The sequence below is a fragment of the Thermobia domestica genome, chromosome 1 (assembly GCF_964235325.1).
Source record: "Thermobia domestica chromosome 1, izTheDome1.hap1.1, whole genome shotgun sequence".
Lineage (NCBI taxonomy): Eukaryota > Metazoa > Arthropoda > Insecta > Zygentoma > Lepismatidae > Thermobia > Thermobia domestica.
The window spans coordinates 141,939,885-141,956,533 of record NC_137454.1 but is presented as its reverse complement, the minus strand read 5'-3'; the positions used below and the strand labels follow the sequence as shown (position 1 = coordinate 141,956,533).

At 34.9% G+C, this 16,649-nt stretch overlaps 1 protein-coding gene across 3 annotated transcripts in view; it reads right to left on the bottom strand.

Annotated features, from left to right (window-relative positions):
* The window catches only part of ReepA (Receptor expression enhancing protein A), a 215,961-nt gene that overhangs the window by 85,707 nt on the left and 113,605 nt on the right, over positions 1 to 16,649 (bottom strand). For all 3 annotated transcript variants that reach the window (XM_081763874.1, XM_081763870.1, XM_081763866.1), the window contains exons 3-4: positions 2,415 to 2,494; positions 549 to 669 (exon numbers count right to left, since the gene is read on the bottom strand). In XM_081763874.1, coding sequence (XP_081620000.1) covers positions 549 to 669; positions 2,415 to 2,494 — 201 coding nt within the window. The remainder of the gene's footprint in view (positions 1 to 548; positions 670 to 2,414; positions 2,495 to 16,649) is intronic.

The window sequence follows — 16,649 nt, the reverse complement described above, 5'->3', positions numbered from 1 at the left end:
GTAAAAGACTGTAAACTTGTTCCATCAACAAACCTTTTGACTAAGCGATGTATTCTAACCAAAAATGTGATATTTCCCACTATTTAAAAATAAAATACTGCCGAGAAACGTACAATGGGTTTATATTGGTCCCCCCCCCCTTTTTTTTCGTTTTTCAAATCTTACAAAAATTTTATATTTAATTCAATATAGAAATGTTATCTGCTACTTCTCACAAAATATTATATTCAAAACTTTTACTGCCACGTACGATTTACCGCCTGGCATTGTGGGCACTTCCGGTTTGTTCTGTATTCGTCGTCCTAAGGAAAGGAAGAAAGAAAAAAAGGACCGCGGAGGGACATAAGGTCGTTAAACTACATAGAAAAAAGTAGCTGAATTTTGTTTAGCTAATGCGTCTTCCTCAAAGTATAAGTTTCTGTAGCAATAAATCAGACTAAGCAGATCTAGTTTTCATCCTGAATCGAATCAGGAATATCACATTAAAAGCAATTACTCTTACTATTTGCTATTCGAAAACCTATTAGAAAATAGTAAAATTGAAGTACCTGTTCTCGACGACTCAGCGTTGGATGAACGAACTTGCGATATAGGATGCTGGAACCTTTCGTAGCTGGTGAAAGCAGCCATAGCACCAAAATTATTTTTATTTCGTAGTAGAAGGGAAACCTGGTGAAAAAGAAAAATAATAATGATTACGGTAAATCGGACTTAAAATGAAAATCAGTTTTATTCATGCGCTTCCAAACTTTGATAGTTTTTTATTGTTATAACGGAAAAGTCAAAACTCATTCTTGCAACTGAGGGCGCTACCTTAATTTTGAAAAGTGCCAGAGTCTTCACATCTATATATTTCGGTTTCATTCTGAAAATGAAGAGTGATTTGGTTCAGTTATGCAGATTTTACAAGTTAAATATGAAAGACCAAACTAAGCATTTTCGTCATATTTTACTGTTTTATATCCGTAAAGTGAAAACACCACGTCAAGATTGTGAATAGCTCCGTAAAATTTACGGTAACAATGACCAATAATAACGCCCGCGCCAACGATAGTACGCGAAATTCTGTACTAGTGATTTTAATCACTAACACGCAGGTCGGTAAGGGAAGCCCACCGATGTTGATAATATACTGATCGAGTCAAACCCAAGTAACACGACACAAGAGAGTGCAGAAACATTGAAAATCAATCATTCAAGTATTCACGACCACTGAAGAACCTGTTAAGATTCGTAAGCAAGCTCATTGTTTCTCACGAGAAAAAGTTTATTTCACGGCGAGTATTAACATCTCTGGTATGCTCATTAATCGCGAGGAAACTTATCCTTTTCGAAGTTTTTGATAACTGCTGATGAGAAGTGGATTGTTCACAACAATATGGTGTGCAACGATCTTGGTCTCGACATGATGATTCGCTTCGAATGACATCGAAAGTAAACTTCCGAGGAAGCTTATGATCTCAATGTGGTGGGCTTTTAAAAATTCGGCATTTTTCGAAGTGATAACGAAGATCTAAACTAGTGATCGCCAAACCGTCGATCGTGAGCTACTGGAAGCTCGCAGGGACATTTTCGATAGATCGAGTTAACGCTGCGGTTGGCTAACCTTGATTTCTCCACTGATTTCTCCACAAACAAAATAAAGATTTTTTTTTTTAAGTTGGTAGTTCTTTTGATTGGTAGCTCTCAGTAGGATTCAAAAACGGTACTGTAGCTCAGAAGCTTCATAAATCTGGCGACCACTGATCTAAACTATCAATTCGTATGTCCGGTCAGCAATCGGACAATTCGAACGAGTCCATCATTCAGCAACGTCCAGGGCTCGTTAATCATAAAGGAGTTTTATTCCACCATAACGCGAAACCATATCCAAAGTTATTACCTGTCAAAAAGTATTCGAGTTTGGATGAGATGCATTGTCACTCACTATACTAGCCTGACCTTGTGCAGTCAGATTCCCACTTGTTCCGCTCTCTTGAAAATCCTTGCGTGGTATAACGTTTAATTTAAATGAGGTTTAAATTAGCATTTTGTAAAGTTTTTCTTGGATAAAGACGATCCTTCTGGGAGCGAGGAATTAACAGAGCTCAGTAGAAGATGCAAAAGGTTATCAAATAAAAAGGGAATATCGATTGCTCTTTGCTTTTCATATAAATAAATTACTTTAAAAAAAAAAAATGACTTTCCCGACAAACCAGGATATTTAATTAACTGAATTCCTAACAATACCGATTTCATTTGTAGTTTAAACTAATGTCTAAAATTTTTACATATGTAAGCGTTACAAATATAAGTTCAAGATTCTGATAGATTTAATTAGATAAAATTATTACTGTACTCTCAAGTGTTCAGCTACTTATGATGAATTCAAGTTTTCATATATACAATAACTGTTTAAAAAGAACTTCACTTACCAAAAACTAAGAAATACGTCTGTGAAAGTTTCAGCACATGTGAAAAGGGCGAACACTATCCAATACATCATCCATTTTACCTGAAATGAAATTTCAACTTTTAGTTATCTCACATATTAGAGTATAAACAAAAATCAACATTTCACAATGCCAAATAATGAGATAACAACCCACAATTAAATATGAACGTCTTGTCACCATAACCATGTTAAGATTAAATCAAATGACACGAACAAAAAACACATGAGATTTATATCGAACCTTCCTATTATGTAATACAAATTACTTTCGCCGAATATTAAGTATCACCGAACTTGCGTTTGAACACTTGAATGCGTTGAACATTTAACATTTTTTTTAATCACTTTCTTTTTCTGCTTTCGCATTGTCTCTCAGCCTAATTTCTCTGGAAATATTAATCCACCAGAATATTTCAATTCAACAAACGCCAACTTTCTGAATGAAAATATAAAATAAATTTTTCGAACGATTACGAATAGTGTAATATCTAAGAATCCTGATATTTGATTTAGAAAATTAATATGCTTTATGTTCTTTTCTCACACACTTTCTATTTATTGCAGTTTGATTTAGCCTTTTAACAAGGTCCGTTAAGGTTAATGCACTCCAAGAGTACAAACTGGTCGTTTCTGGTACAATTATTTTACATTATCGTTTTACGTAGTTCGATATCAGTGCTCACAGACAATAGTTTCCAAAATCAACTTTCTTCTGCAGATGTTAACATTTAATTTCACAAATCTTTTATAGATAAAAATGCTATAATCAGAAATCTGAAGGAGGCAAGTAAACGTAAATACGTTTATTTAAGTGAATTTACCCGCGTACAATCAGAAACAGTAAATATAGGTTGAAACTATCATTTCTTATACCTCCAACCTATACTTAATATTGTTTCTGATTGTACAAAACGTTTGCCACATACTTCTTCAATAGAACAGATGACCAGCTAATGATTCACTCCGAAATTGTATAGTACAAGCAAATCGAATTCACATATTCACGTACCCTAAGAATGCATTCAAGAATATACAACCCCAATGGCTTAGAAACAACAGAAAATATAATTTGTAATTTCAACAACAAACCTACAATATGCCGGTTTACATATACATCCTAAGTCGCGCGGGTATGGTAACAACTTGCTTTAAAAAATTATACTAGGGCCGAGCATACAGCATCCCACCGTACGTATATTTTTTTAAACTTTATTTTTACTATATATATTTACAAATATAAATAAAAAGTAAACTTTTGAGGCGAATATTAGGATCCAAGACAGATGGGAATGGAGAATGGCGGAAACTTCATGACGAGGAACTGTATAATTTATACCGCTTACCTAACATTGTTACAGTTTTTGTGAAGTTTATAAGTCTTCTCTATATCTAACCAAAATGACAAGCTTCTGTAGTAACTATCTATGATAACCACAGCCAATAATTGTAAATCCACAAGCTTAATCCTTTATTCGTAATCCTGTTCGTCAGTATATCACAGTAATTAATTCACTCTCTGAGCCTAATATTAACCCTCGTGAGAGACTATACCGCTTAAATATAAATTACTCGAGTCCACAATATTTCTTACAAACCATCTTAAATAGCTTCCTGAAAATAATCCAGATATTTTTACATTTACACAGATTATTACTCAAGATTTAGTCCCAATTACTGAATACCTTTGCGCCCTTCGATATATCCGACGAACTATAAATTCCCAACAACTGTTATTAAGTCTAAGAGGTCATGTAACCAGAAAGAACTCTCTCAAAATTTTAACTGGAAACACAATCGGAAATCAGTATTAGGAAGACCTAGGCGTATAAGAGAGGACAATATTGAAATAAACCTCGCAAAAATGGGAATAGAAAATAGAAGCTGGATCCAGTTGGCTAAGGACAGAAGTCAATGGAGAGCGTCTGTGAGTGAGGCATTGAATCCTCGGGTCCCAAGTTAACTTTTCAACATATGGTTCGCATCAACCCTTTTCATAAATAATTGCGTATTTCTTAACTAAAATTAACTAATCCAGTTACTCTGTATATCCTCTTTTGCACTTTCAATACATACATTTCACTAATTTTCAAAAATCACTATGCTACAGCCAGGTTTATTTATTCTAATCGAACAATGTGAGGAATACTTATAATTAAACTACTAGCAGCGTTCACCCCGCTTCGCTGCGGTCACCCCGGAACGCAATAAACTTTGTTACTTAGATAATTTTTACTTTTTCGCTTTCAAGTGATATGATAAAAACCATAGAAGATTGCAGTAAATCTTAACATTATATCGCCTGTCATTTATGTTAACCCGCCCCGCTTCGCTGCGGTCATCCCGGTGCTGGCATATTGTAAAAGTGTCTGTAAAAATAAGCAAATCAATTAAAAAATTTTAAACAGAAGATTCAAGCTATTTTCCGCTGTATATCGCCTGTCATTTATGTTAACCCGCCGATCCTCACGGTCATGCGGGTTGCATATAAATACGTTTATTTTTACCTATGATGAACTAATAACAAAGGATTTGTACGTTATGGACACCTGAATGGTCAATTATCTCAAGACACTGGTAATTAAAAATTAAAGTGATATGATAAAAACCATCTAGGGTCCAAATCCTAATAACCCCCCAAAAATGAAAGAAATTGGTTCAGCCGTATTAGCGTGATGAGCGGACAAAATTTTGTACGTTCTCTTTTATATATATAGATTAGCCCTGGTAATAAGACCACGTGCCCAGTATTCTTATAGTATGATTTTCATTGATCTGTACATAGATATATACAAAGGTAAAATGATCACCGTTTGAATTGAAAAAAAAAATTGAACTGAATATTTATTGATGTCTGAGGGATTGTTTCTCATAAAATACTGGTTTACTGATAAAAACTGCTATCTTTTCGAAAAACCCATCACCCTTTCTCAATTTTTGTTTCTCCTTTCTCTCCTACCTCAATTGTTGCCTTCTGTTCTTTGTACAGGTTATATACTATACTTCGCTCCTTATAGTTTATTCCTTCTTTAAAATATTGAACATTTTGTTCCATTCTACATTAGCAAACTTTTTGCCAGGTCTTCCCTCACTCGAATCCTTTCTTCTAACAATCCTCTTCCTTTGCTCTGGTTTTCTTTCTGAATCCAAACTGGTCATCTGCTGGTACTTCTACCTTGGATTCCAATCTTCTATACAATATTTTTCTCAAGATTTTTGAAGCATGCGTAAGCAAGCTTAAAATTCCGTGATTCTTCCATTTCTCAGTACCTACTGTTTTCGATATTGCAACTATCTTGTTCGTCTGCAAGTATCTATCCTTCTACATAAATGTTGTTAGTTAATTTATAATATCTGTTCTGAACTTCCCGTCCCGCATTTTGTATAATTCCTGTTGGTATCTCTTTTACACCTTGAGCTTTTCCACGTTTTAGGTCTTGTAATGCTTTGTCATACTCGCATCGAGTATGAAGTATTCTCTTATTTTTTTTCCTCCATGTTTTCACTTTATTTCCAGCTTCAGTCACAAGTCTGTCTCTAGTTTCAGTACATTGTTCTATAGTCTCCGAGGTTTGACGTTCCTCTTAACCTTCTCATAAGCTACACCTACTTTTCCTGTCTTTATATCCTTCTCATTTCTTTACATTGTTGCCTTATTCACCCCCTCCTTAGCAAGACAGCACTTGCAAATTATATGATTTCTTATTTTTTTTTATACTGAGTCTTAGACTCATTGTTGTTAATATTCTTCAGTTTCCTTCTCTCATTTATTAAATCCAGAATTTCCTTGGTGATCCGTTCTTTCCTTGTTATTTTTTTTTCTTCGTGACTTAATATTTCCTTTGAGGTGGTAAGCAAGCCAATTTTAATGAATGGCCGTTCTTTGTTACATTATCCTGGCGCTGTCTTATCTACTATCTGTTTCATTCAACTTTCTTAAATTTCTTTGTTCTTTAGCTTCTTCATTAAGTCGTCTTTTTTCCTAACTTCTTAAATTTCTGATTGTAATGCAATTTGATTTTGCTTGTGAAGAAAAAAAATATTCTGTCAGTGCTGGCCACAGAGAGAGAATTCAAGAGCAACCAGGATTTTCACCATTTTCTGTTTTCCAGGACGTTTCCACGACACTTTTATTTCCAGGTTTTCCAGGACGCGATGTACAGCAATACTGGAAGGCATTGAAGTTGTGAATACCAACACACCTCAATGCTTAGTTAAAATACACACTGTTGAAAGAAAATGCTAACACAGCTTGCGTTATAAGAAACTGGAGCATGGCAAGGTTCCTCAGCTAAGCTTCATTGGGAAAGAATAAGAATAGGAAAAAAAAAAAAGAGTGGACATGGGAGGATAGAAAAAATCAAATAAAAAATATAGTGAGGATTAGTGACTAGTCGTAGCATACTGCTAATATGTAGCAATTTAAATCATCACTGGAACTTCCCTTGGCTTGTATTTTTAATAATTCAATTACTGAAAAAATATAGGACAAGATTAAAATATAGGACACATATAGGACAAATATACACAAATTTCCAAAATATAGGAAAAAAGGACAGCTGGGAGCCCTGCATTTACTTACAAATTTCAGTGATGCTGTTTTCCGTATCCGAGTTAAGAATTCTACGTTCACCTAATCAGAAATTATCTTGTTCTTTCCATTTTACTTCATTGATCCCCACCACATCCGCATTCAGTCGTCGTCTTTATATATATATATATATATATATATATATATATATATATATATATATAAATTTTTAGTTTACCTATGTTTGGGCATTCATCATCCAATTTATACTGCCTGTTCATAACGAAGAGATTTCTTACTGCTCCCAAAAATCCGTGGAGATAATTGCCTTTACCGTATGGGATTCTGAGACCCCATTTTGGGTAATTCAGTTTTAAAAATAGTCATTCCCATGCTGTGTGTTCTTAGGAAAAGTACGGTGATAGTTTCCAGTGTATCACCGGATAGGAATGCACTTTTTTTGCCAATACTCTACTCGTTGGCCATTGCTACAGCAGGCACGCCTAGACCTTTTCTGTAGATCGAAACTTTTCATTATGAGGACCGTTCTACAGTCACAGTAATGTTTGTCCAGGATTCGCCCCTAAAGAAGCATGTATGGTGTCCTAATATGCCCGAGCCGAACCTTAAGCTATGGGCCATAATTACAGAAGTTGCAAGAAGTAAGAACTTACATATGAGATTCTCATTTGTGTTTTGTAAAATTACCATGCGAACACAAAAATTCCACGAAACTCAAAGTATTAATTGAGGAGTTCTATGTAATAGGGGCCCATACCGGCATAGGACCTTTTTAGGGAGACTTCATTTTTAAATTCTTTGATATTAATTCTATACATCTGCAAAATTTCATTCAAATATTTTAAGTCTTGATGTTGCTACAGTGAAGGAATAGAGGTCGTCGTGAGACGGAAGCGAGTATTTGCTGCAGTCATGTTGGTGAGATAGTTGTTTGAACAGCGTTGAACATTGTCGCAGTGTGCTAGCACGAATTTGAGTATAATCCCAAGAAACAGAAGAAACAGTCAAATATGCTCATGGTAACATTTTGCTCCTGGATTACCATGAAATTTGGTGTTACAGTGAAACATATTTTTCTTGTCAGAGATCATTTTTGCAACCAGTGTGATACGAATGTTGGTCTGTGCTACCTGAAAGTAGTCAAGAATGAAAAAGTGCTACGCTTGACAAGTAGCTAGATGTGCTGGAAGCAAGTCGAAAACACCCCTATCCTTTTATGAGAAAACATGGGGCACCTGTTATCAAACAGTAGAAGGATGGATTCACAACTACCGTATTTCTTCGAATATAAGGCGCACCTGAAATTTCACCTCATTTAAACTTAAAAAAGCTTCGAATCTAAGGCGCAGAAATACGAGTACTGTACAAATACATTCCTTCGATAAGCATTTTCTTATCAGTAAAACGAAATGTTCATTGTTCCTGAGCGATTACCATCTTTATGCAGTGTGTCATTGTTGTAATACAATGAATTTTAAGCAAATTAGTTGTAACTAACAGTATTACAGACTGCAGTATATTCTATGTTCTAATCTACGTGCAATGAATAAATATGTGTATTGCAGTATATACATCGAATCTAAGGCGCACCTGAATTTTGGACGTCTAAAAGCTGACAAAAAGGTGCGCTTTGTATTCGAAGAAATACGGTATAATGAAAAGTAAACCATCAGCAATTCGACATCCTTTCAAAATTCAGTCCTGTGTAGAACTTTGTTTCAAACCACAAAGTGGTATTCTAACTACTGATGCATATACTGGTGCGTACTAGGGATGGCCAAAAATTTCGGGTCCGGATCCGAAATTTGGATCTCGGATCTGGATCCAAAATTCGAATCTCAGATCTTGATTCGTATTCGTAGACACACACACACATATTATATATATATATATATATATATATATATATATATATATATATATATATATATATATAATAATGCAAAGTAATTTTAATACAATGTTGCTGTATTTTTCCGTATTTCTTGCTACACACTCACCAAATCACGCATATAAACATTTATATATTAGTTATACTTTCCGTTTTCCAACCCAATCAATTTTGAACGCTAACCACGACATAAAGGGAGCATTTTACGGATTCTAGCATTCGTAAACCGATCTGATTTTATTTGGTTTGAGTTTAGCGTTCCCTTCAGCAGTGCAGCTATATAGAATATAAACCTACAACGTGCGATTCGAACCACATTAGTTCCCGCCGAGAATCAAACCCGGGTCTCCCACGGCTACGGCGCGTACGCTACATTTCTAAACCGAAAAAGCCACAGTAGAAACTGTCTGAAAAATGAAGAACTAACGTTCCCAACATATCAGGACCTTGGAAGAGAAAGGGTGAATCCTGAAATCGGGGTGTTGGGAAATCAAGCTGAAAGTTTTGCAAGTATATTAAGATAGCATGGGCGAATCTTCGTTTATCTTGAAACTGTGAGAAAACTAAGGGCGAACCAAAGCAAAACGCGATATCTATGTCTTGTCCAGACCTGTCCCCTGAGAGGTGAAAAAAATCGATTTTTCGGGTTTGCCCTTTTTCCTCCAAGGTCCTGATATGCTCTTAGGCTAAAGGAAATGGATAATTAATGAAAGTGACTGGCGGAACAAGAATGTGCGAGGTAAAGAGAACACTCAAAAAGAAAAATGTTACGGACACGATATGTCCTCCACTAACTTTATGGCCTGGGATCGAATTAGGGAGAACACGTCGTACCAGATGTGAGAGCTATCACTAAGCAACAATGTTAGAAACTATTAGAACTTTTGTTCGTATTAATTTTAATACAAATATATTGTATACAAATACTCATATCATCATCATAATATCTTATTTACGTACATAACTGATCACTTAAACGAATCTAGAACAGTACATACCATTTGGTTATCCGCGAAACTAACAAACGAAAAAATCAGTGAACAGTAAAGAGAATTTTACCGAAAAAAGACATGATTTTTAAATAATGGAGTGAAGACCTAGCGAAGAATCTTACACTATATAATTATTTTCAAATAAATAATTTATATATATATATATATATATATATATATATATATATATATATATATATATATATATATATATATATATAAGTTTTACGAGTGCATACAATAAATTAACGTAGACAAATTTAACCATAATCGATTTCACAATCACGATATCAAAACGAATGGCGCAAACCATTCGACAGCAACTTCAGTTGTTGTTATATAGAAATGATATTTCTTGCTATACGAGAAATCTTAAACTAGAAAGGGCATTGTAAGTGCGGCCCACCACGGGTGTTCCGTAAAAATATCGCGTTAAAGGGCAGTCTGTAGCATGCACATTTTTCACCTTTGAAACTGCGATCTCTCGCGTTATCGATCGGCAGGAAGAAACTAATACTTCACCACCCTGCACGTTCTAGAGCAACAACTCACGATTTGTCAATTTTCCTTAGACTTCTATTTCAACCTATTCAACGTTTTCCACGCAAACAACGTAGTTTGTCTCCTAAATAAATAGATCTACGCGCCGTCTAGACTACCTTATAAGGAATACAAGCCTAAGAGGGGAAAAAGGCATAATACGATTTGATTTTGTAGAAAGGGAATAATTACAATCATTTTTTCTAAGTCCTGTAAACAGTATGAGTTTCAGTTTATACAATATGTTAATATTTGGAAAAGTGAAAAAAAAAAGAGGGGGAGTAAATATATTCCTGAAAATACTCTACGGACATAAGCCCAAATGAGAAACATAAATGAATATATCCATTTCCTCACTCGTTCAGTAATATTCAAAGCAACTGCAATCAATCTATATTGACAGATATAAATACTGCTTTATCTGTTACTTGTTGTAGGACAGAACGTTAAAACATATGGACAATCTAAAAAGTAAGTTGGAAGGGAAACGTTTATGCTAGCCCTCCATCCTTCTCCCCCTTCCAAAAAAAAAAATAGCTACAGTATTGTATTTTTAAAATTAGTTTTAGTATATATGGTAGGCTTAAGAAAGTTTAGTTTCTTTCATGAAAGAGTTCGAGGAAGTTAATTCCACATTACCAGTGATTTAATAATGTAAAGCTGCTAATTTATTTATTTATTTACGAAATACAACAAAACCGTTGAGAGTGGTAGCTGGTATAGATGCTAGCGTGTCTCTCTCTGGTGTACATGGTCCCTAGCTCGATTCCCGGTGGGAAAGGAGAAAAATTAATTCCACAATCATGCAGTTTCATTAATCATCCGTTTCTTCTAGAATAAAGAGCATAACGTAGTTTTTTTTTTATTATTTTTTTTTATTTAATGAAGTAAACTATATTTATATATAAGTGTAAGAGAAAAGTTCGAAATACCTCGTTAGAGAATCTAGTTCAAAACATTAACTTCAACATTTGCTCTCGATACATTGCACATACAGGCCTCAACGTATGGAGGTGGTTCATCCAAAAACTATTTTTTAAGTATGTGCTGGTCACAAAAGTGCGTACATGCATCGGGGACGAACAAACGTTTTTTTTTTTTTTTTTTTTTTTTTTCGGGAGATAGTGAGACGTGTAAATCTCGAACTTATTTTTTCACGTTTACGAGGATTTCTTCACTTTCACTGTAGCTCACAAGTAGTTTTGGTATTACTATTTTTAAAACTAATACCATACATTAAGAAGAGTGATGCCAATACGGTCGATATAAATGAAATATGTAATTATGTGGGAAAGCCGTGGAGATTTATTGAGAAAGCATAATGAAAAAAATAATTACACAAAATCACATTATTTATTTTCAATGCTGTATATTAGTGACTGTGATTGATGTGGAATACAAAGTAAATAATAGAAAAATGTGCCATTGGTAGTCATCGCTGTTATAAACCGAAGTTTGTGCAGTTAATGTGCTTCGACTGCATATGTGACTGACTTGCGTCTGATTGAGCTAATGGGCACGGAAACCCAAATAAAATCTAGTTTGGACGTTTGCCAGCCAGTAAAAGCATTGAAGCCAAGCACAGATCAGAAACCTCAACAGCTGGAGCCGCGCAAAAATGATACAATGGATATTCTCTCGGAATTCTATCACAAAACCGGAAATTACACTCGCTTTGGTGAAAAAAAAAAAAAAAACTATGCGGTATTTTTATGAATCAGTGTTTCATAGACACGATGTCCCAAAATAATTTTCCCTTAGTCACACATCTCCATGATGTGGATTCGAGTGAAAAATCGTGTAGCATTTTTTTTTTCTTAGCGTACTTCATCTCTTCTATAAAAGAACCACCTATTACAAGAAATATTTTAAGCACCATTTTACCATTTTAAGCACAGATCAGATTTGGACTTTAAAAGGAGTACAGCCCGATTATTATTATTATTACACTAAATATGCCTGTCTGCGCGGGAAGATTAGGTTTATACAAAATATCTGACCCTTCCCCCTTAGAATACATTAAAAAAAAAAAAAGAAATTAAGATCCTCTATTTCCGCATAAATGTTGTGAACCTCTCGACTCTACCTTATGATACCTCTTTAATCAACGTGGCATTAAAAAAAAAAAAAAAATTGAGGTAAGTACTGTTCAAAAAATTAATTTTAAACAGATCAGCCGTTTACTCGCTATGCGACCGACACAGTGTATTTCAATGTAGCGAAAACGTTATGGGGAGTGCTTCCGTTCTTTCCCCCTTCCTCCTCCCCAAAACCGGAATTTTCAAAAACGCTGGGACATATGTCCGTTTATTTTTAATAATGATTTAATACGTATATTAAGTTTCGTCATCTTCAGTTGGGGAGCTAATGGGATACTCTGTTCTTAAATTTTGTGCCCTATACCCCCCTAAGATACCCCATTTATCAAAGTAACATAATAAAAAAGAACAGTTGGATGGGAGGGGTCTGAGCTTTGGGTGGAGTGCGGGTGATCCAGTACTACAAACCACTCCCACTATGTCTATGCAGTATTGAACGGATATTATCAGAAAAATGATAAAACTAGATTGTTTTTATAAGAAAAAAAAAAGTACCGATGCAGTGTAAAATCAAATTTTCATGCTACAGCAAACCATTTCTCTGCTAAATAAGTATAAATTTATTGAGAAAGTGTACAAATGTAGGTTGAATTAGGAAGTTTTGAGGGTCCGGTAGACTCCTTTAGGCGCGCCCCTGTCGAAAATTCATTGAAAATAGTTCAGCTGTTTTCCTGCGATTATGAGAAACTGTCGATTTTTTAAATATACAACTTAGCAATTTAATACGTTAAAAATTTCTATCACATATAGTAGAGTACCTTGAATTTACAATCGTATGAAGTGAAACACTGATGAATTATGAGTGAATTACTGGTGAATTTCATGACAGAAAACACACATACGTATTCTATCATCTTTAAGTTACTTGCTGCCACTTAGAGTTTCCATGCACGGTTCTCTGCTAATTAACTCATCCTAGCGTGACAATTGTCCTCTAATATAGCATTTTTTCAACCTCTTTCACCATCCGTAATATTCCTAATAAGGCAAGTTCTTCTCAAACAATGTCTTCATCACTTTCTTTAACTATATTTCCAATACTGCTCTTTCCAAGTTTCGCCAATACTTCCTCATTGAAGTTTAATTCCACCTACTAAGTTTCGATATCAACTTTATACTACACTTAGAACGTTTTCTTAATCTATCATCGCTCTTCTGTGATGTCTACATTTCTCATCGTTCTTCTGTGATGTCCACTTCTGTCCCATACAGTACAATACTCTAGCTCGCGCCACTAGTAGGCTTTACAGTGAACCGACACTTATGTGTGAATTTCTTCTGAGTTCTCTCGTTCCCTACCACTTTCTTGTTCCGACCATATAGTGCATTCTGATCATCACAGCATTCCTTGGCTTTGGTGCATAATCGTGGAACGCCAACAAAAAAAATGTCCAATACTCTACAGCAGTGGTTTTTAACCTGGAGGCGTGTCTCCTTGGAGGGAGCGTAAAGAATGAGCAAGGGACGCAAGCTACTGACAGGAAGTAAACAAATTCTTCATTCCAAATATCACGGAATTGTATCAAAAAGGCCTTAAATTAAATATCGTACAAGCACAAAATAATATTGAGCAGGCACCGTTTCATTAAGAACAAAGCAAGTAAAAAAAAATACTACACTACAATGGTATACAGAGGCAGAAGCCTCGATGAAAATAAACAGAGCCTATAAATTGGTAAGAATATTACTGAAATTTGAGAATTTAATGTTACCTAAAGTTGCAGAGGGGGTTAGAGAAGATGACGTAAGACCAACGAGCAGGAAAGAAAAGGGGAGTGCCTGATAAACAAGGTTCGGAACCACTGCTCTACAGGAAGTATTTTCCGTTAACTATTTAATGATCTATAAATACAATTTTCTTCCTAAATACTACTTACGCTATTCCTATCCATGTGCTTTTTTACCATTCAATTTTATATCTCCTAAAACTATTCACCCATTCTTTGATAAACTATAATCCGCGTACCATAAATGGTCCTCTAGGTAATGTTCTTGTAGTTCTTAATGTTCAATCTAAGAGGACCCAAAAGGGCAGACATTGAGGACCATAGTTTGGGAAACAATGTTCTAGGTCTACCCAAGGTCTATTACGCGACGATTCTTTTTTTATTAGAACTTCATAAAACCCCACGCGAAATTCTCATACGAGGGTATCAATAATAGTCTTACACAAGTAACTTACATTGAATTAGCCGCATCCGATTGACCTATGAACTTTTATTTGGTTAGAAATTATATTTTCTTTTATTTATTTACCGTATTGATTTTTTTTTTAAAGTTATTTGACATGACAGGTACTTAACAACTCGTCGATGAACAATGCATGATCGTTAAATGATGACTCCCAATATGAAATAAAATAACGTACTGCTGAACAGGACACATTTGTTGTGCAAAACAATATACAAACTTGAAGTATGGCACAATGAACTATGGGGAAATAAAAGTGAGTCATCTGCCTTGTTTGCATGTGTGCGATGTTTTACTTCTAAGAGCCAGTGGGATTATGATCGAGCAAACAGGCAAAGAACGACATGCTAATAATCTCTAATGGCATTGTTATTGTAAACAAAACTTGTGTAGGACTACATCTTACCGTGTAACAAATTTGAACACGGGAGTCTGGGGGGGGTTGATGGGGGCGCGTCCCCCCAATATTTTGAAGTACAAAATATTTAATATTTTTCTAATTTAATTTACTTACTAACGACAGAATAACACAATAATTATATTTATTTGGAATATAATATTCAGGCCAGTTTTTGATATACTTCAGGGGGGTCTGTGAAGGTAAGCACAGAGATGACAAATGAAATCGAAGATAACAGGTTGGGCTAGGTAGTACTATTTAAATCACTTTCTTTAATGTCCCTCCCCCGAAATTTTACATGCTAGAGACGCCAGTCACAGAATGTTAATTCTTATGTTCATATCATGAACTGGTGTATGTATGGTCTGATATATTTAAGTTCAAAAAAGCGAAGAAGTTGTGAATTTCTTATTCCTCCCATTTCGCTAATCAACGTAGTCATTTAATTAGTCTGATTCAATTATCTCCGTTCAGCACATTCTTTCTTGCGTCGACATTACGTGAATGGTGCTCCTGATTTCCACTTACATGTCTTAAAGCAGTACTCATTGAAGTAGACGAAAGAAAGAGGGTAATGGGTAAGTTTTAAATTCTGTTTTATTAACTGGGAAAAGCTTGGTCAGTAATGGAACTCCAGAAATACAATCAGCTAATAAACGCAATTTGAGATTGCACGCTTGCCTGTAAATGAATACACTTGTCAGCACTGAGTTGCTTGTTTGCTTGATTACACAACCGTGTAAATATGTATATAACATATTACAATATAATCAAGAGTTGTTCAATGGTTAGACAAAATATTAAGAAAAATTAATAGTAATTGATTTAAACTTGAGTTTTCTTTCATATAGAAGGAACACAATTCGTGTAGGAGACGCTTGGTGCTTTCTGTTTCTATTACGAAGTTGATCCGGAAGATAGGAAGGTGTGAATTAAGCATATGTATTTAGTATTTCTCATTGCAGAAAACACACACATTAATTATCTTAACACAACCCTCTGTAAATTTTACATAACTTTTAGAGGCGTGCAAAGGTTCTTGGCGTTCCTAATTTTCTATGAACACTTTGAACTACACTATTTTTGTAGCTTGGATTAATTCAAGAACCCCTGGGGGCATTGGATATATTCCAAGTCCAAAGATGAAACTGATTTCAGGTGAGAGTAAATTTAATTTCAAGTAAAACGAACTTTTTGAAACATAATGTATGCTCTGCAGTTCATTATAGATTCTTTTTTTTTCTTTTTTTTTTTCGGGAGGTCACTTAATTGAACTCTGTATTATTATTATTATTAGAAAATCCCGTGTTTTGTAGTTCAAGGCTGATGTGCAAGCAGGTGCATTTTATTACAGATGTGAGTTTAATAAGAAACTTGGTAAACAAATCCAGTTGAAGAATTTATAGAGTTGAAATCGACTGGAACTGGTTTTCCTAAACTACAATTTTAAGACTGCGTTATAGACACCCACACGATATGTTGCAGAATCTCTTCAAACGAACTCTCATGGTATTCACTACCAAGGCAGATGTTCTGTCTCCGTTAAACTGGCGT